The sequence below is a fragment of the Bufo bufo genome, chromosome 10 (genome assembly GCF_905171765.1).
Source record: "Bufo bufo chromosome 10, aBufBuf1.1, whole genome shotgun sequence".
NCBI lineage: Eukaryota > Metazoa > Chordata > Amphibia > Anura > Bufonidae > Bufo > Bufo bufo.
In genome coordinates this window covers 139,805,603-139,827,713 of record NC_053398.1, presented here as the reverse complement: position 1 = coordinate 139,827,713, position 22,111 = coordinate 139,805,603, and the positions used below count along the sequence as shown (strand labels likewise).

At 47.7% G+C, this 22,111-nt stretch overlaps 1 protein-coding gene across 1 annotated transcript in view; it reads right to left on the bottom strand.

Annotated features, from left to right (window-relative positions):
• MLYCD (malonyl-CoA decarboxylase) overlaps positions 1 to 21,739 on the bottom strand; it is a 45,629-nt gene extending 23,890 nt beyond the window's left edge. Inside the window, exons 1-3 of the mRNA XM_040409646.1 lie at positions 21,113 to 21,739; positions 1,430 to 1,542; positions 454 to 610 (exon numbers count right to left, since the gene is read on the bottom strand). Of these exons, the coding sequence (XP_040265580.1) occupies positions 454 to 610; positions 1,430 to 1,542; positions 21,113 to 21,676 (834 nt within the window). The 5' untranslated portion in view covers positions 21,677 to 21,739. The remainder of the gene's footprint in view (positions 1 to 453; positions 611 to 1,429; positions 1,543 to 21,112) is intronic.
• Between the last annotated feature and the right edge of the window lie 372 nt (positions 21,740 to 22,111).

Genomic DNA, 22,111 nt, shown 5'->3' with positions numbered 1-22,111 from the left:
CCTATCCTGAAGCGCGTCCATCGGTCACATTGCTTTTTGGCAGTTCAGTTCCATTCAAGTGCAATGCCAAGCACTGCCACTATGCAACGCATGGCGCTGTGTTTGCTATGTTGCAAGAAGGCCGAAGGGCTTATCCAAGCATTGAGACCCTTTCAAAAAGCTGATCGGCAGGGGTGCGAGGAGCTGGACTCCGCACCAATTTAATACTGATGAACTATCCTGAGGATAGGTCATCAATATTGTACTCCCAGAAAACTCATTAAAAAGTTTTTTTGTTGGGGGGAAAATCCTGTTAACAGCAAAACTGCATGTCCTGATCACGGCTACCCTCTGGGGGGGATCGTACCCACTAGCAAAGGGCCAGTATGGTATCTACTAGATGCCCACCATAGAAGCGCCCGCCTGGTCATACAGAACAAGAGCAAATATCCAACCAGCAGGACAAAAGCTCACCTGAATATTACCCAAAATGCTCTGCATCAGTGCCACATGTAAGACGATAAGGGGCTCCCCGGGCATTGCGTTATGGGTGAAGGTGAAGCATCTCCTGTAAGGGCCGACTCTGCGCTTCATGTCTGTCCAGTTCCTGACAGGATGCACGGCCTCATACCTGCACAGACAGCCATTATTCCACCACTAACCAACATACATGCCTTCCCCTTTAAAAGGTTAATCCCAGAAACCAGCCGACAAATTTTAAACCAAGGCAGGGTCTTAAGAGGCCAAGATCATCGCTGGTATGGATGCGACTTAAAACATGGCTGCGTTCTTCTAAAGAACAGCGCCACACCTGTCCATGGGTTGTGTCTGGTATTGCACCTCACTGAAGTAAAATGGGTCTGAGCTGCAATACCACAGACAGGTGACAACACTGCCACCAGATAAAGGGCCTTCTCCAACCAGTCAGAACTTCCCCCAATTAGAAAGTGCTAATCAATTTTGATAGATCTATCTGGCTCAGAAAGAGTTGGGTGACAACCAATATGTCCTCCATCACATCTAGCTTTTGGAAAATCCTGATCGGCATCTACTACACCAGTCAGTACTGCTATGGATGGTGGATATATAGTTTCCCAAAACAGAGGACATTTTGATCATCTCGAAGGCAACTCAAGGATCTATGTCAACTGGGGACTCCCATTATAGGCTGGGTGCTGTTTGGTGGAGGACTCGATGTTCTGTCCAGATGACCTAGTAGGGCAGGTGGACATCATAGATGGTTGTCCCTGCTTGGAACCCTCCCCCCCTCATGAGCCAGAACAGACAGCTCTTTGATGGAGTGTCTGGCCGTCCTTGAATTACATGGATGGTCTTTCATCCCAATGGCCATCGTGTAATGCTACGTTTCCCCTGAAGCGACCATGGCTGCCTCTAACAATGAGCCCCGGGGGGGGGTTATTCCGAAAGGGGTTACCTTAAGTGCACTTACTCGCTAATCTTCTGCAGGACCTCACAGGGCGACTGCCAGGTTATTCTCTCCAGGTTAAGGAAGCCTATGGAGAACCACTCGGATAGCATGCTCTTCAGGATCCCATTCATCTCCTAGAGGAACACAGGCAAAAAAAAAATTATATATATTCAAAAACGCGTCGAATCGACTCCAATTTATTACAAGTTTTCACGTTTATCTGCAGGTGCTCAAGCCGGGAAAAAAATTTTTTTTAAAAATCACCCCACCCGGTCAACTGATGGGGCCAACGCGGGCACCAAGTTCTAAAAGTAGTATTATAAATCCGGACAGGAAGTTCAGGGTCAAGGTTTTTCCCAGAAGAGAAGAATGATTCCCGTAGCCACAGGATAGGCAATAAGCATCTGATCACTATGGCCACCACCAATCACAAAAACAGTGGTCCCTCATTCTCTGGATTGAATGGAGGACGGTGTAGCAGGCACCTGTATGGAGGACAGCTTTCTTCTATCTCCCGCGGTCCCAGTGAGCTGAATGAAGAGGCGGCGGACACATAAGGCTACTTTCACACTAGCGTTTTTGAAAACACCGGGGGGGGGGGGGGATTAGCACGCGGCACCCTTCGTGCACCTCAGCTCCTGAGAAAACATCCGAGGTGCACTGAGGGGCTGGCGTCCTCCCCTTGGTGTGGGCCCTAATTTGCATATAGAATAAAACTTTTTTTTTTTTTCTCACCATACACGTTCTATTTTAAATCAGCAGGATCAATCCTACCACACTGTATGACTGGTCTAACAGGGTTGATCCTGTCAAAAGGGTTTTCCTGGAATCTAAACTGATGACCCCCAGCGATCCGCTGTTTGAAGATGCCGCAGCCGGTCACGTCTGTCAGTAACATGGCATTTTTGCAGCTCCCCGCAGGGGATGGGCCGTGAATATTTAAAGGGGTATTACGGTTGTTTGAAGTTATCTCCTATCCACAGAATAGGGCATAACTATTAGATCAGTGGGGGTCCTACCATTGGGACCCCCACCAACCACGAGACCCCCTGCAGCCCCCCAGCGGCCAGTCCATTCATTTCTATGGCAATTCTAGAGATAGCCGAGTACAGCGCTCGCCTATCACCAGAATTACCATAAAGATTAATGGAGCCGCCACACGCATACTCAACCAGCGGCTCTGTTCATTTCAGGAGGGCTTGAGGGGGTACGGGGCCCAGCAGTAGGACATGGACATGTCAGGAGAAGGGACGGGTTGTGTTCACCTCGCAAGCACAGAAGGAGCAGCCGTGTCATCAATTCAATGCATGCTAATTAGACCTCATGAATATTAACGAGTATAATTTCCACCAATACATTTAATTGAAAGAACCGTCCACGAAATGGATTTTTCATTGGTATACCGTAAAATCATGCACCTTCCCCCTCCCCCGCCCGTTTATCAGCCTCTTAGGAAGGAGTTTAGATTTCCACATCGAGAGGAGAAAAATAAAAATAAAAAAATAAATAAAAACTTTCCATTTCATATATGCCTGGCCTCAATTATATCTGAAAAGATTTAATTGTGTGCACCTTGGGGTGCTTTCAAATCAAGAGGCTGCGTTCTGAAAGGAGATAAAGGGAAACGTAAAAAAAAGCCATTTTCCCGAATGTTAATGGATAGGGAACAATACGGGAGGGAGATTAGGAGCGTTCAGTAGCGTAAATGGAAAACAAACAAAACAAAAACAACCACTACCCGTATGCCGACTGTAGTCGTCTATTGTGCACAGATACAGCGCGTATCGCGTTTCCTCATAGCTTTACGTGCACCACACTGACCTCAGACACAGCAGATTTAGCCCGCAGTAAACACGAAACGCTGGGGGCGAGGTAGAAAAAAAGATTTCACATGTTGTTCCGGACGAAGCTTTTTTGAGAGGAGGGGGTAGAACCTGCTCCCATTGTACCGCACTTTAGGCTCCTTGCAGACGAGCGTGTCCGGATTAGGTCCGGATGCGTTGCAGAGGCATTCAGTGAAAACTGCGCGAACTCGCAAGCAAGTGCATTCAGTTTTGTTTGCGATCGCGTTCAGTTTTTTCCACGCAGGTGCAATGCGCTTTGATGCGTTTTTCACGCGCGTGATAAAAAAACTGAATGTTTACAAACAACATCTCTTAGGGTACTTTCACACTAGCGTTAAAATTTTTCCGGTATTGGAGTTCCGTCATAAGGGCTCAATACTGGGGGCAAAAAACGGATCAGTTTGGTCCTAATGCATTCTGAATGGAGAGCAATCAGGATTTCTTCCTGTAACGGATCCACTTCCGTGTATTCGGGTGGCGATTCCTCTCCTATTGTTCCCACATGTGTATTGGTGATCTCCCTTTGTCCTGGGAGATAATTGAATTGCACTTCGGGTGTCTCCAAGGCAGAGAGGAGGAGACCATGATGCATTGTGGGGACCTGCATAAATACGGGCGGGTAGCCCTCAATAAAGAGGCCAGTTCCGTCCATTTTACGGAATTTGGCCGGAGAAAATACCGCAGCATGCTACAGTATTTTCTCCGGCCAAATTCCGTAAAATGGACGGAATGCCGGTTCCAGCATTAAAATTACCGCATTAACGGATTAGGTCTGCACGTGCACTCCGGTGTTTTTTCAGATGACACCGGAGAGACGGATCCGGTATTTCAATGCATTTGTCAGACGGATCCGGAAACAAATGCAATCCGTTTGCATACGGATTTCCGAATCAGGCAGGCATTTCCGGCAACGGAACTGCCTGCCGGAATCCAACAACGCAAGTGTGAAAAGGGGCCTTAGCAACCATCCGTGAAAATCGCACTTGCTTGCGGATGCTTGCGTTTTTCACGCAGCCCCATTCACTTCCATGGGGCCAGCGTTGCGTGAAAAACGCAGAATATAGAACATGCTGCGATTTTCACGCAACGCACAAGTGATGCGTGAAAGAAAACCAACGCTCATGTGCACAGACCCATTGAAATTAATGGATTCGGATTCCGTGCGGGCGCAACGCGTTCTCATCACGCATTGCACCCTCGCGGAAAACTCGCTCGTGTGAAAGGGGCCTAACTGCTACTCTTGGTGCACAGCGTTTGCAGGCTGAAGAAACCAATTGAAGGGAAGGTCAAAAGGCTGCGCTCGGCTTTTACTGAATTTATAGTATTTGTAATAAAGGCTGGGAGGAGGGGGGGATAATTTAAAGGGCATCTGTCAGCAGTTTTGTACCCATGACCTGTTCCATGTGCTCTTGGCAGCTGAAGGCATCTGTGTTGCTCCCATGTTCACGTGTGCCCGCATCGCTGAGAAAAATTATGTTTTAATATATGCAAATGAGCCTCTAGGAGCAACGGGGGCGTTACCATTACACCTAGACGTTCTTCTCTCTATGTAACTGTTGCGCCCTCTGCACTTGTTATGACGTTTCCCTGCCTGGTCCTGTCAATCAAAGTGCAGAGGGCGCAACAGTTACATAGAGAGAAGAACGTCTAGGTGTAATGGTAACGCCCCCGTTGCTCCTAGAGGCTCATTTGCATATATTAAAACATCCTTTTTCTCAGTAATGCGGGCACATATGAACATGGGACCAACACAGACGCCTTCAGCTGCCAAGTGCACATGGAACAGGTCAGCCGGTGTCAGCGTGCATGTGTTCTGAACAGAAGGATAGCTGGACACATGCATTCTGGACTCAGCAGTGGCTCCCAGTGCCGAGCGGCGATGCCTGTAGTACGCCAAGTGACCGCAGAGCTCACCGATTGGCTGCACAGTGGGCGCGTGTGGGTCTAGAGAGCACCAACGGAGCATCTATGTTGGATCGCTGGACGACTAAAAAAGGGGAGTAGCATTTAAAATCCTTTTCTTTTTTTTTTTTGGGGTAAAAGAAAACCTTTTTAACCAACAGCAAAAAAAATAAAAAAAATAAAAACATAAAAAAACAAAAACAAAGAACATTCAAGATAACAAGTCGCCGAAGACGCGGTGAAATAGCTGGGAGCACCGCTTCACCCCCTGCTCTCTCGGAAACATATCATGGGAGAAATTCTGCTAATTGCCATCAAGTTAATTGCCGGTAACAATGTGCAACTGCGACCGGCCAGCCTCCCGCGCCTTCACTCGGTTTTCAGGAAGCTGCACTTTGAAGAAACATTATTTAAAAAAATTAGAGGACGAGAAAAAAGTTTTGCAATGTTCTTCATTGTGTCTGCAAACTAATTTAAAGTAAAGATTATTTCTTAAAAAAAAAAAAAAGACCTTGAGTCGACCTCAAACATCAAGTGGTTAAAAATTTTAATGTGCCTATTGAGTGGTTCTGCCTGTTCCTAGGAAAGCTCAGGGATTGTCCTCTTAAAAATAGACACCGAGACCCGGTGCCGGATTATCAGATATTCTGGATTATTGATGAGCCGCGGAAAAGTATCTAAACCTCAAGGACTTTCAGGGCAAGTCTGCGTACGCGATTTTTGGCATGGAATGCGCATGCAGAACATCCCCACCGAAAACGTGCAGGAATGAAAATCCTCGCCAACACTGCACCGAAAACCACGGTAAAAAAGGAGTCTGGAAAAACCCACATCCAAAAAAAAATGTAAAAAATAAAAATATTTTTCTTTTTTCCAGCACAGAATTGGCATCTGGAAGGATAACAGAAAGGGTACCCAGGCCATAAACCAACGGACGAGGACCCAGTGCCTTCAACTATTACCTAGATGATCATTCAAATTTAACCCTTTGGATACCGGAGCTTTTTTTCATTTTTGCAATTTCATTTTTTCTTCCCCGTCGTCCTGGAGCCATAACTTTTTTTTCGTTCACATATCCATATAAAGGGCTTGTTTTTTGCGGGACAAGTGCCACTTTCTAATGCCACCATTTAATAAAGCATACAATGTAGTGTAGTCAATTCCAGAAGAGGTGGAATTAGGGGAAAAAAATAAATATGCAATTCCTCCACCGTTTCACGGATTTTGTCCCTACAGCGTTCCCTTTGCGCTAAAAACTGACCTTCATTCTCTGGGTCAGTACGATTACAACGATACCACGTATGTATAGGTTTTATATGTGTAAATGCTGTAAAAATAAAATGTGTGGGGCTCATTTATTGCGGGACAATCTGTAGTTTTTAGTGATGAAGCGATGAAAAAATGGCAAATCGGCTATTTTCATAGTTTTTTTCTGTTAAGCCATTCGTCGTATTGGAAAATTTTTTTAATAGTACGAGTGTTTTAAAAAAAAAAAATAATAAAATAAAAATCAATATTACCATACTACCATAGGAACTGCAGCTCTAATACACTGGGTCTCTTTACAGAGACCCAGCCTATTAGAATGAATTACCGGCATCCCCGGTCCCTGCATGGGGATGCCGGTATTAACCCGGAAGTGTGCGTTTCCTAATTTTTCACGCTTTAGATGCTGTGATCACACTTGATCGCGGCCTCTAAAGGCTGTAATGACCACTTCTGACATTATTGATGGTCATGGTCATTAGCCGTGGGCCTCTGCTGTTTGAAACAGCAGAGACCCGCCGGCTATGGTGCCCGCTGCAGGCCCGAGCGGGTGTCCTGTTCAAACATCGCTCTGGCGCTGTACATGCCCCCCCCACACACACACACTTTACTGCCATCCTGTAATTAGGGATTTCTCAAAGATAAAAAAAATACGGGGTATTCCCATCTCTTAAAGTGATAGTATACAGCTGGCGTATGTTATCGATTGGCGACCGGAGAATAAACGGCCGTGCGCGGCCAGGTGTAGGGAAGGCCACAGCTGAATCTGTCCCCATCAATCACAGGATTGGTGGGGATCCCAGAGGTCTTACTTCCTCCTGTCATATAGGGATATCCTAACCATGCAATATTCCATCACTATCAGAGAAGGCAAGCCTCACACAGCCCCCTCGAGAAGATTGAAAAGGGCCAGGGGGGGCCTGGGTCAAGCATGCACGCTCTGTGCAAGTCTATGGGACTGACGATCCTCTGCAGCACAGACCTTTCTCCTGTCCTGATAAGTCGTTACAATGTATCAGTCTGAAGTCCTGTGTGGCTCAGGGGATTGTCTAGACCGGATACAAATGTAACAAACCCTCAGATACGAGGTCCGTTCACACCTGTCGCCTCTGAAGAGAAATTCGGGACGGACTGCCTAAATCTTCCCCACATCCACTGGCAAATCCGACACGTGTGAACGTCCTCTTGGGTCTGCAGCCTCTGGTCATAAAGGAGTACGATTTCATTCACCGACAGCAAGCAGGGATGAAGAGAAAAAAAACACACAGTACTGGGAAGTGTCAAAACATTTTGATGCGTATTAACCCCTTTAAGTCCTGAATACGCGGAAACAATCCTTATTTTTATAACTCTTTTCTTGCTCGCCTCCTTCCGGAACTTTCAGTGTTTGTGAACGCAGCCTGCTAATTTCACGGGAACGTCTGCGAGGGGCCTTTGCAATTATTACGTTGAAATGCCTATTTAGAAGCGGCCCACTGTGTTACAAAGTGCAGCTCACGCTGAGGTTGGCATTAGAGGAGCGCCATACTGTGACCAACAGGTTAAAATGCCCTTTAATGGTCCATTTACTGCTGCAAAACTGTTTAAAATGATCATGAAATATGGAAAGCGAGGAACATGCGGCGGATTAGAAATCACTAAAGACGCACACGAGGCGGACAACCTCCTGACAGAGGAATCTGGTTCACGCCACGAGGGCTGGTGCCCATCCAGGGCCAGCTGTTCAGGCAGAGGGCACATGGACGGTACCGTACGTGGCAGCAGTATGAAAGGGAATAGTTACGTTGCGACCAGCAAGTTTGGATTTCTTGCGACTATCGTGTTGGCGGCAACTAGCCGGTCACAATGGGATCCCATTTATTTTAATTATGCCACGAAATCCACGGATGTATGTTGAGACCAAAGTCACCATGTATCCCCAGAGTCGGACCTCTTTCACACATCCGTGTCCATGGTGACATCAGTGACAAGATGGTCCCTCGGAGAAGAATCAGTGTTTGGTCCCCGTGTCTTCCGTATTCCACGGACACTGCTAGGCTACCAATGGTCCGTGAAAACCACGGATGGCATCCGTGTTGTGTCTATGACTTTCAAAGACCAGTGTAATGTGCACGAGGGAACAAAAATAGCGCACGCTTCCGTGGAAAACCACCGATGCGTGAATGCACACATTAGAGTCAATGGAGACGCGAGTGGTTCGTGGAGACCACACGTCTGAGATTCACTGACATGTAAAAGAGGCCTTAGGTCTGTGTCTGAGGCATGTCCGTGATGGCACAGTCCATGTTCCATCCGTGACCCCTCCGTTTTGGATCCGTGCGAACTGAAAAATTAGTTTACAGAATCTTCTTAGCAGAGACCCGTGAAAACCGCAAGCCAAAAATGGACGGCATCCGTGGTTTTCACGGACCCATAGAAATTAAATTTCGCATGAAGGGACCCGTAATCACGAACAAAGCAGTTCCTTGACAAACCGCGCACGCTTCTTCGTCATGTGACTTGGTGTGGAGCCGATGATGTGTTTCGACTGGAGTGACAGCTGTAGGCGCCGGGAGCTCAACCCGTCAACCGCAGCTCATTGCCAAGAGGGTTAAAACAGCCAGAGAAGGGGGGGGGCTTCATTTGGAAAAAGGGTCACATCAGTTGGGTAAGCCGGCACACCGTTTTGTTTGCTATATGGAACAGCACTTGGAGCAGATTACTGCGGTTTTTCGCATCCAAAATCCACCAACTCGTGTTAAAACCGCGAACTACTGCAGGTGTTCACGCATCCTCAGATGACCACAGGCATAAGGGTTAATGGTCGAAGCAAAATAATTTTAGCACAATCCGTCACAACCGTTGGAAATCTTCTCCATCAGTCAGACCACAACGGGAACATACCGCAGACATGGCACTGTAGGGGGCGGAGGTTTATGTGGCTGAAGACTGGGTGGTTTTCAGGGGCACCCAGCAGCAAAGTCCGTCCATCATGGTCTTTCCATGGTGACGTCAACAGGAGTCAATGAAGTTTAGATGTCAAAAGCACAAAGCAAAATGTGTTAGACCCTCCTTAAAGGGGTTGTCCAGTGTTTTAAAAGGAAATGTACTAAAAGCAGAGAATGCTGGTAAATCGCCCGCCACGTTATGCCAGTCTCTGCTCATCTCCCTGTAGGAACAAGTTGTTGTACAGGGGATCGCTGCAGCCAATCATGGGCCTCAGCAGAGAAGCAGCACAACATGAGACCACTGGGGCCAGTGATTGGCTGCTGCAGATAAATCTGCATTTTAAGTTATTATTAACCTTTTTTTCAGGGGTGTAACAAATAACCATGGGGCCTCACAGCTAAACCTGGCAGAGGGGCCCACTCTATCATGACCACTTCAATCTGCAAGTTCAAAAAAGCTTGCACACAGTGATGTCACAATACAGGGACAGTGCACGCGCACAGTGATGTCACAATACAGGGACAGTGCACGCGCACAGTGATGTCACAATACAGGGACAGTGCACGCGCACAGTGATGTCACAATACAGGGACAGTGCACGCGCACAGTGATGTCACAATACAGGGACAGTGCACGCGCACAGTGATGTCACAATACAGGGACAGTGCACGCGCACAGTGATGTCACAATACAGGGACAGTGCACGCGCACAGTGATGTCACAATACAGGGACAGTGCACGCGCACAGTGATGTCACAATACAGGGACAGTGCACGCGCACAGTGATGTCACAATACAGGGACAGTGCACGCGCACAGTGATGTCACAATACAGGGACAGTGCACGCGCACAGTGATGTCACAATACAGGGACAGTGCACGCACACAGTGATGTCACAATACAGGGACAGTGCACGCACACAGTGATGTCACAATACAGGGACAGTGCACGCACACAGTGATGTCACAATACAGGGACAGTGCACGCACACAGTGATGTCACAATACAGGGACAGTGCACGCACACAGTGATGTCACAATACAGGGACAGTGCACGCACACAGTGATGTCACAATACAGGGACAGTGCACGCACACAGTGATGTCACAATACAGGGACAGTGCACGCACACAGTGATGTCACAATACAGGGACAGTGCACGCACACAGTGATGTCACAATACAGGGACAGTGCACGCACACAGTGATGTCACAATACAGGGACAGTGCACGCACACAGTGATGTCACAATACAGGGACAGTGCACGCACACAGTGATGTCACAATACAGGGACAGTGCACGCACACAGTGATGTCACAATACAGGGACAGTGCACGCACACAGTGATGTCACAATACAGGGACAGTGCACGCACACAGTGATGTCACAATACAGGGACAGTGCACGCACACAGTGATGTCACAATACAGGGACAGTGCACGCACACAGTGATGTCACAATACAGGGACAGTGCACGCACACAGTGATGTCACAATACAGGGACAGTGCACGCACACAGTGATGTCACAATACAGGGACAGTGCACGCACACAGTGATGTCACAATACAGGGACAGTGCACGCACACAGTGATGTCACAATACAGGGACAGTGCACGCGCACAGTGATGTCACAATACAGGGACAGTGCACGCACACAGTGATGTCACAATACAGGGACAGTGCACGCACACAGTGATGTCACAATACAGGGACAGTGCACGCACACAGTGATGTCACAATACAGGGACAGTGCACGCACACAGTGATGTCACAATACAGGGACAGTGCACGCACACAGTGATGTCACAATACAGGGACAGTGCACGCACACAGTGATGTCACAATACAGGGACAGTGCACGCACACAGTGATGTCACAATACAGGGACAGTGCACGCACACAGTGATGTCACAATACAGGGACAGTGCACGCACACAGTGATGTCACAATACAGGGACAGTGCACGCACACAGTGATGTCACAATACAGGGACAGTGCACGCACACAGTGATGTCACAATACAGGGACAGTGCACGCACACAGTGATGTCACAATACAGGGACAGTGCACGCACACAGTGATGTCACAATACAGGGACAGTGCACGCACACAGTGATGTCACAATACAGGGACAGTGCACGCACACAGTGATGTCACAATACAGGGACAGTGCACGCACACAGTGATGTCACAATACAGGGACAGTGCACGCACACAGTGATGTCACAATACAGGGACAGTGCACGCACACAGTGATGTCACAATACAGGGACAGTGCACGCACACAGTGATGTCACAATACAGGGACAGTGCACGCACACAGTGATGTCACAATACAGGGACAGTGCACGCACACAGTGATGTCACAATACAGGGACAGTGCACGCACACAGTGATGTCACAATACAGGGACAGTGCACGCACACAGTGATGTCACAATACAGGGACAGTGCACGCACACAGTGATGTCACCATACAGGGACAGTGCACGCACACAGTGATGTCACCATACAGGGACAGTGCACGCACACAGTGATGTCACCATACAGGGACAGTGCACGCACACAGTGATGTCACCATACAGGGACAGTGCACGCACACAGTGATGTCACCATACAGGGACAGTGCACGCACACAGTGATGTCACCATACAGGGACAGTGCACGCACACAGTGATGTCACCATACAGGGACAGTGCACGCACACAGTGATGTCACCATACAGGGACAGTGCACGCACACAGTGATGTCACCATACAAGGACAGTGCACGCAGTGATGTCACCATACAAGGACAGTGCACGCAGTGATGTCACCATACAAGGACAGTGCACGCAGTGATGTCACCATACAAGGACAGTGCACACAGTGATGTCACCATACAAGGACAGTGCACACAGTGATGTCACCATACAAGGACAGTGCACACAGTGATGTCACCATACAAGGACAGTGCACACAGTGATGTCACTATACAAGGACAGTGCACACAGTGATGTCACACTACAAGGACAGTGCACACAGTGATGTCCCGGTACAGGCATAAAATACACCACATTGTATAGATTGTGCACATGAGGTACAATAAAGGAATAATATAGTGATGTCAGAGCACAGGGATAATGCAGGGATGCTGTAGAGAAGTAATAATGCACACAGCAGAGTAACAATAGGGGAGGGGGCCTACAGTAAAACTGACAGATTGCCTTACCGGTAAATCTTTAATGGGACCTCACATACACCTCATTACTACCCCGGGCCCCTGTGTTCACAGCACCAGAGGGATCATTTCTCAGTCATGCCTCCCACAGGACCATCACCCTAGGTATGAGGACACTTAGAAATTGCGGTCAGCAGTTCAGTGAATACAATGCACTTACTAATGTACTGTGATTCTCCATATTGCCTGGATTCATTTTTCTATCACATTATACACGGCTCGTTTCCATGGTTACAACCATCGTGCAATCCAACAGTGGTGGCCGTACTTGCACACTATAAGAAAAAGCGCTGGCCCCTCTGACGGCCGGGACCCTGGGAGCGCAGGTAGTCAGGTGCTTTTTACTATATTGTGCAAGCACGACCACCACTGTTGGATTGCACGGTGGCCGTAACCATGGAAACGAGCAGTGTATAATGCGACGGAAAAAATGAATGAAGCCAGCAAAGGAAGCAATATGGAGAATCCCAATACATTAGTAAGTGCCTAATAACACTTGCTGAAGTGAGAGAACCCGTTTTAAGGGCTCTTTCACACTTGCGTTCTTGTCTTCCGGCATAGAGTTCCGTCGTCGGGGCTCTATGCCGGAAGAATCCTGATCAGTTTTATCCTAATGCATTCTGAATGGAGAGAAATTCGTTCAGGATGCATCAGGATGTCTTCAGTTCCGGACCGGAACGTTTTTTGGCCGGAGAAAATACCGCAGCATGCTGCGCTTTTTGCTCCGGCCAAAAATCCGGAACACTTGCCGCAAGGCCGGATCCGGAATTAATGCCCATTGGAAGGCATTGATCCGGATCCGGCCTTAAGCTAAACGTCGTTTCGGCGCATTGCCGGACCCGACTTTTAGCTTTTTCTGAATGGTTACCATGGCTGCAAGGACGCTAAAGTCCTGGCAGCCATGGTAAAGTGTAGCGGGGAGCGGGGGAGCAGTATACTTACCGTCCGTGCGGCTCCCCGGGCGCTCCAGAGTGACGTCAGGGCGCCCCAAGCGCATGGATCACGTGATCGCATGGATCACGTCATCCATGCGCATGGGGCGCTCTGACGTCATTCTGGAGCGCCCCGGGAGCCGCACGGACGGGAAGTATACTGCTCCCCCGCTCCTACTATGGCAACCAGGACTTTAATAGCGTCCTGGCTGCCATAGTAACACTGAAAGCATTTTGAAGACGGTTTCGTCTTCAAATGCTTTCAGTACACTTGCGTTTTTCCGGATCCGGCGTGTAATTCCGGCAAGTGGAGTACACGCCGGATCCGGACAACGCAAGTGTGAAAGAGGCCTAAGAACTTGAATTTGATTGGTAGCTGTTGACAACATTAATAAGTGCTATTTGCAGAAACTAGACAAACCCTTTAACCACCTCCCGACCGCCTAACGCACGGATGCGTCCGGAAGGTGGTTGATTCATTCCTCCTGGACGCATCCGTGCGTCATCTCGCGAGACGCGAGATTTCGGGTATTGCCGGCCCGCGCATGCGCATCGCGGGCCGGCAAAAGTTAAAGAACAATTTCGTCACCAGCCTGCCAGCAACGATCATTGGCTGGCAGGCTGGCGATTTTCAAAAAATCCAATCACAAGCCATATAACAGATCATATTAGTAAATATGATCTGTTATATGGCTTGTCTGCTCCTGTGCTGGTCCTTTTCGTCGGTTGGATCCAGCACAGGAGCAGACTGAACTGTGAGTACACCAAACACTACACCTTAGCCCCAGATCACCCCCCTGCACCCCAATTAACCCTTTGATCACCCCTTTGATCGCCCCTGTCAATCACTAGTGAAAGGAAAAAAAGTGATCAGTGTAAACTGTCACTTTTTTTTTTCCACTAGTATTGGCTGTTAGGTTTTAGGGATAGTTTAGGCCCCTTGGTTAGGTAGTTAGCGTCAGTTAGCGCCCAGCCCACTGCACCGCAGTCACTTTTATTCGCTGATTAGCGTATCGCTAATCAGCATTTGTACTTTTATAGTATCTGTAAGTGATCAAAACTGATCACTGTCAGATCTATACTTGTATTAGTGTCACCTTAGCTCGCCCTCCACCCAAAACGCAGTGTTTGCCCGATCAGGCCTGATCGGTCGCCCACACGTGCGTTCACCCACGCCCGCCCCGCCGCAGTGACAAAAAATTTTTTGTTTTTTGATCACTGCACATTCACTGTACACGCACTGCGGCGATAAAAAAATCAGTTTTGATATTTTTTATCAACCGCAGCGGCCTCCGGTACTTCGCTAGCCTCCCCTTTGTAAGACAGGTTTGCTTTTTTTCTTGGGTAGTCTCAGGGAATACCCCTAAATTTAGTAGTCCAAAATGTCAAACAGGGGGTATTCTTCTGAAGAGGCCTACAGGATTCTGACCCAGTCGGATGAGGAGTGGGAACCCTCATCTGACGAATCTAGCGGGTCAGAATATGAACCTGTGGAAAGCAGTGGCTCTCTGACCCAAAGTTCGGACGAGGAGGCTGAGGTCCCTGATAGCACCAGGCGTACCCGGCCCCGTGTCGCTAGACCACAGGTTACGCAGGATCCGCTTCAAGAGCAGCAGAGTGGGGCTGTCGCTGCCGGATCACGTGGTGAGGCATACACCAGCAGCGCAGCCCTTCCTGGACCTAGTACCAGCACTGCCGTACAACATGGTGAAGTAGCGAGCACCAGAAGGGCAGTTGAAGCTGGTACGGTGGCACGTGCAGTAGTTACCCCGTCGCAGCCACCGCACAGACAGGCCCGTAGAGCCCCTAGAGTCCCTGAGGTGCTGGCAAACCCTGATTGGCAGTCACCAACTTCAGCCGCACCTGTAGTTCCCCCTTTCACCGCCCAGTCTGGAGTTCGGGTTGAGACGGCTCAAATCGGTTCGGCCCTGGGATTTTTTGAGCTGTTCTTGACTGCGGAGCTCTTGGACTTAGTCGTGGCAGAGACAAACCGGTATGCCACACAATTTATAACCGCAAACCCGGGAAGCTTTTATGCCCAGCCTTTCCGGTGGAAACCAGTCCAAGTTTCCGAAATTAAAATTTTTCTGGGCCTTCTCCTCAACATGGGTCTAACTAAAAAGCATGAATTGCGGTCATATTGGTCCACGAACCCAATTCATCACATGCCCATGTTCTCTGCTGCTATGTCCAGGACACGATTTGAGACCATCCTCCGTTTTCTGCATTTTAGCGACAACACCACCTCCCGTCCCAGAGGCCACCCAGCTTTTGACCGGCTCCACAAAATTCGGCCCCTCATAGACCATTTCAACCAGAAATTTGCAGATTTGTATACCCCCGAGCAAAACATCTGCATAGACGAGTCCCTAATACATTTTACCGGGCGCCTTGGCTTCAAACAATACATCCCAAGCAAGCGTGCCCGGTATGGGGTCAAATTGTATAAGCTCTGTGAAAGGGCCACAGGCTATACCCACAAATTTCGTGTCTATGAGGGAAAAGATCAGACCCTGGAGCCGGTCGGTTGCCCTGACTACCTGGGGAGCAGTGGGAAGACAGTCTGGGACTTGGTGTCACCCTTATTCGGCAAGGGGTACCATCTTTATGTGGACAATTTCTACACAAGTGTGGCCCTCTTTAGGCATTTGTTTCTAGAACGGATTTGCGCCTGTGGCACCGTGCGACCTAGTCGCCGGGGCTTCCCCCAACGGCTTGTTACCACCCGTCTTGCAAGGGGGGAGAGGGCTGCCTTGTGTAATGAAGAACTGCTCGCGGTGAAATGGAGAGACAAGCGTGACGTTTACATGCTCTCCTCCATTCACGCAGACACGACAATCCAAATTGAGCGAGCAACCCGTGTCATTGAAAAGCCCCTCTCAGTCCACGACTATAATTTGCTCATGGGAGGGGTGGACTTCAATGACCAGATGTTGTCTCCGTATTTAGTTTCCCGCAGAACCAGACGCTGGTATAAGAAGGTGTCTGTATATTTGATTCAATTGGCGCTGTATAATAGTTTTGTTCTCTACAGTAAGGCTGGGAGAACACGATCCTTCCTCAAATTCCAGGAAGAGATCATCGAGAACCTCCTGTATCCAGAAGGTTCCGTGGCCCCATCCACCAGTGTAGTTAGCCGTCTACACGAGCGACATTTCCCCAATGTCGTTGCTGGTACCTCAATCCAACCGTCACCCCGAAAAAGATGTCGTGTCTGTAGCAGGAGTGGAATAAGGCGTGACACCCGCTATTTCTGTCCTGACTGCCCTGACCACCCTGCCCTATGCTTAGGAGAGTGTTTCCGGAAGTACCACACACAGGTACACCTAGCATAGGGATCACATCTCACCAGGACAGGCACACAGGGCTATTAGGGCCCATTCACTCACAGCTGCTGCAAACGTCTCCTTTCACATGGGACAAAGTGCATAACGTACTTCGCCACATCTTTGGGCGATTTGCGCTTTGCACATTGACCCATGGGGAAGGAGAGGTTTGTTCTATAAAGGTAAAAAAAAAACAAAAAAAAAAAAAACACCAGTAAGCAAAAAGGTTAATGTTCAGTTCAAAAAGTTAAAGTTTCTATGTTCTCTTCCAAAGTTAATAAAATTATTGTGTTGCGGCCTGGTTTTTTCTCTTTTTTTTTTTTTTTTTTACCTTCCAGGTGGACCAACCGATCGACTAGCTGCAGCACTGATGTGCATTCGGACAGAAGCATTGCGCTGCTGTCAGATTACACGCAAGTCGGTGTATGCGGCGCTGCAAGACGAGATTTCTCCTCTGCAGTAAAAGATACGTTTGCCGAGGCATATGAGCTGAGGAGGTGGCGGTGTTCATATACTTTGGCAAACACTTTGTATATATAAAAAAAAAAATCCCGGCAATGATTTATTCATCCACATCGATTGATGTGAATGGAGAAATCGGGTTTGCCAGGGCATACGAGCTAAGTGGGCATGGATGTTGGGCGGAGCTCCTATGTCCTGGCAGACGCCTTTCCCCTCCTTTTTCTTTTTTTGGCAGAGATTTTTTCATCCACATTGATCGATGCGAATGAAGAAATCTGTGCTGTTCATTTTTTTCTTTCAGCCCAGCGGCTGAACGGAAAAAAAAAATCTCATTACCTGTATGCTCAATATAAGGAGAATAGCAGAAACTCCTAATGCTGGGCATACATGTAATGATTGCGGAGACCCTCAAATGCCAGGGCAGTACAAACACCCCACAAATAACACCATTTTGGAAAGAAGACACCCCAAGGTATTCGCTGAGGGGCATATTGAGTCCATGAAAGATTGAAATTTTTGTCCCAAGTTAGCGGAAAGGGAGACTTTGTGAGAACAAAATCCAAAAAATCAATTTCCGCTAACTTGTGCCAAAATTTTTTTTTTTCAATGAACTCGCCATGCCCCTCATTGAATACCTTGGGGTGTCTTCTTTCCAAAATGGGGTCACATGTGGGGTATTTATACTGCCCTGGCATTTTAGGGGCCCCAAAGCGTGAGAAGAAGTCTGGTATCCAAATGTCTAAAAATGCCCTCCTAAAAGGAATTTGGGCCCCTTTGCCCACCTAGGCTGCAAAAAAGTGTCACACATATGGTATCTCCGTATTCAGCAGAAGTTGGGGAATATGTTTTGGGGTGTCATTTTACATATACACATGCTGGGTGAGATAAATATCTTGGTCAAATGCCAACTTTGTATAAAAAAAATGGGAAAAGTTGTCTTTTGCCAAGATATTTCTCTCACCCAGCATGGGTATATGTAAAATGACACCCCAAAACACATTCCCCACCTTCTCCTGAGTACGGAGATACCAGATGTGTGACACTTTTTTGCAGCCTAGGTGGGCAATGGGGCCCACATTCCAAAGAGCACCTTTCAGATTTCACAGGTCATTTACCTACTTACCAGACATTAGGGCCCCTGGAAAATGCCAGGGCAGTATAACTACCCCACAAGTGACCCCATTTTGGAAAGAAGACACCCCAAGGTATTCCGTGAGGGGCATGGCAAGTTCCTAGAATTTTTTTTTTTTTGTCACAAGTTAGTGGAAAATGATGATTTTTTTTTTTTTTTTTTTTTTCATACAAAGTCTCCTATTCCACTAACTTGTGACAAAAAAAAAAAAATTCCATGAACTCACTATGCCCATCAGCGAATACCTTGGGGTCTCTTCTTTCCAAAATGGGGTCACTTGTGGGGTAGTTATACTGCCCTGGCATTCTAGGGGCCCAAATGTGTGGTAAGGAGTTTGAAATCAAATTCAGTAAAAAATGACGAGTGAAATCCGAAAGGTGCTCTTTGGAATATGGGCCCCTTTGCCCACCTAGGCTGCAAAAAAGTGTCACACATCTGGTATCTCCGTACTCAGGAGAAGGTGGGGAATGTGTTTTGGGGTGTCATTTTATATATACCCATGCTGGGTGAGAGAAATATCTTGGCAAAAGACAACTTTTCCCATTTTTTTATACAAAGTTGTCATTTGACCAAGATATTTATCTCACCCAGCATGGGTATATGTAAAATGACACCCCAAAACACATTCCTCAACTTCTCCTGAGTACGGGGATACCAGATGTGTGACACTTTTTTGCAGCCTAGGTGGGCAAAGGGGCCCATATTCCAAAGAGCACCTTTCGGATTTCACAGGTCATTTTTCACTGAATTTGATTTCAAACTCCTTACCACACATTTGGGCCCCTAGAATGCCAGGGCAGTATAACTACCCCACAAGTGACCCCATTTTGGAAAGAAGAGACCCCAAGGTATTCGCTGATGGGCATAGTGAGTTCATGGAAGTTTTTATTTTTTGTCACAAGTTAGTGGAATATGAGACTTTGTATGAAAAAAAAAAAAAAAAAAAAAATCATCATTTTCCACTAACTTGTGACAAAAAATAAAAAATTCTAGGAACTCGCCATGCCCCTCACGGAATACCTTGGGGTGTCTTCTTTCCAAAATGGGGTCACTTGTGGGGTAGTTATACTGCCCTGGCATTCTAGGGGCCCAAATGTGTGGTAAGGAGTTTGAAATCAAATTCAGTAAAAAATGACGAGTGAAATCCGAAAGGTGCTCTTTGGAATATGGGCCCCTTTGCCCACCTAGGCTGCAAAAAAGTGTCACACATCTGGTATCTCCGTACTCAGGAGAAGGTGGGGAATGTGTTTTGGGGTGTCATTTTATATATACCCATGCTGGGTGAGAGAAATATCTTGGCAAAAGACAACTTTTCCCATTTTTTTATACAAAGTTGTCATTTGACCAAGATATTTATCTCACCCAGCATGGGTATATGTAAAATGACACCCCAAAACACATTCCTCAACTTCTCCTGAGTACGGGGATACCAGATGTGTGACACTTTTTTGCAGCCTAGGTGGGCAAAGGGGCCCATATTCCAAAGAGCACCTTTCGGATTTCACAGGTCATTTTTCACTGAATTTGATTTCAAACTCCTTACCACACATTTGGGCCCCTAGAATGCCAGGGCAGTATAACTACCCCACAAGTGACCCCATTTTGGAAAGAAGAGACCCCAAGGTATTCGCTGATGGGCATAGTGAGTTCATAGAACTTTTTATTTTTTGTCACAAGTTAGTGGAATATGAGACTTTGTAAGAAAAAAAAAAAAAAAAAAAAAAATCATCATTTTCCGCTAACTTGTGACAAAAAATAAAAAGTTCTATGAACTCACTATGCCCATCAGCGAATACCTTAGGGTGTGTACTTTCCGAAATGGGGTCATTTGTGGGGTGTTTGTACTGTCTGGCCATTGTAGAACCTCAGGAAACATGACAGGTGCTCAGAAAGTCAGAGCTGCTTCAAAAAGCGGAAATTCACATTTTTGTACCATAGTTTGTAAACGCTATAACTTTTACCCAAACCATTTTTTTTCTACCCAAACATTTTTTTTTTATCAAAGACATGTAGAACTATAAATTTAGAGCAAAATTTCTATATGGATGTCGTTTTTTTTGCAAAATTTTACAACTGAAAGTGAAAAATGTCATTTTTTTGCAAAAAAATCGTTAAATTTCGATTAATAACAAAAAAAGTAAAAATGTCAGCAGCAATGAAATACCACCAAATGAAAGCTCTATTAGTGAGAAGAAAAGGAGGTAAAATTCATTTGGGTGGTAAGTTGCATGACCGAGCAATAAACGGTGAAAGTAGTGTAGGTCAGAAGTGTAAAAAGTGGCCTGGTCTTTCAGGGTGTTTAAGCACTGGGGGCTGAGGTGGTTAAATTCAGATTTCTTTTTTAAGACCCCTGCAACTTCATTGGTTGCTACTGGCAACAAGTCCACTTTCCCTTTGCACCAGGTTTAGATAAATCTCCCCACAGCATTTCATGAGCGCCGGAGCCAAAGCTGCTTCTTCTGTCACGCGCCTGGGTGCCATGCATACGTGCCTCTGGTGACATCGCTCTCCGTCATCCCGTGTCACCCTGCGATCCACAGATCTCTGGACTGACGCCACATCGTCATCACTTCTCACTCCTCGCAGGCGCTGCGGCAAGATGTGACGTCATCAGAGGCCAACGCCACCGTCCGTAAACGCATAGCTCAATGCAACACACCAAATGACAGGGGGGGGGGGGGGGAGAGCACTTACCCGAAGATGCGGAGCATCCGCCACCTTAGACGTCACTCCCTCCACTATGTCAGACCTGAGGTCCACCAGAAACTTCATGCCTCCTTCCATCCTGCTGAGATGGCTGAAGAGCACCTTGTACTGGGGGGTGAGGTAGTACCTGAGCCGGTCCTCCACCTGCATGACGGTGCCCAGGTCCCTCTTCTGCTGGGCCTGCACCAGCTTACTGCTGAGCTCTGCCACCTGGCCATGATCCACCCCATAGTCTGCAGCCAGCTGCCCCAGCAGTGCCACCCTCTGCCCCTTCTCCAGGGACCTGTAGTAATGCATGAAGTGCAAGCTCTGCAGCTCAGGGGGTGGGGGGCTTTTCTCTTTGGTCTCATAGGGTGGCAGAGGGGGCACAGACTTGCTCAGAACGACTTCCATGGTGGCTGGCATTGAGCTGAGCTGCCTGCAGGGGACAGATATGGCATCTGAGGGGATGTGCTGGCACAGCAGTCTCCCTCGCCCTCCCGGGATCAGACAGCTGGCAAGAGCCGCCACCCGCTGCAGCCTCTGAGGCTTTAGGAAGTGCGCCAATCGCATGATACAAGGGTGAGCGCTGGGGATGTGATCCCAGCAGCAGCAGCGGTAAACTTGCGCAATGACCCTTCCGGCTTCCACTACTGACGTCACGGCTCAGGCAGCCAATGGAAGGAGGGGCGTGGGGCGCTTCGGCGGCTGACAGCCTGACAGAGACGGCCATGTTGAATGTGGCACCGCGTACGCGTATGTTTATGTGTCTCATGAACATCGCGACTAGTCGGCGTCCCACAGCGTGGAGTTAGTCCCCCTGTCAGGCCAGAAACTTGTTTGTGCATTTAAAAAAACGAGTCTTGTCCATAAACTTATGAAAAGTAAAGTGGTTGCTCATAGCAGCCAATCAGATTCCAGCTTGCATTTTATAATTGCCGCCTAGAAAATAAAAGCAGCGTTCTGATTGGTTGCTCTCGTGTAGGCCAATCAAGTCTTGTCCATAAA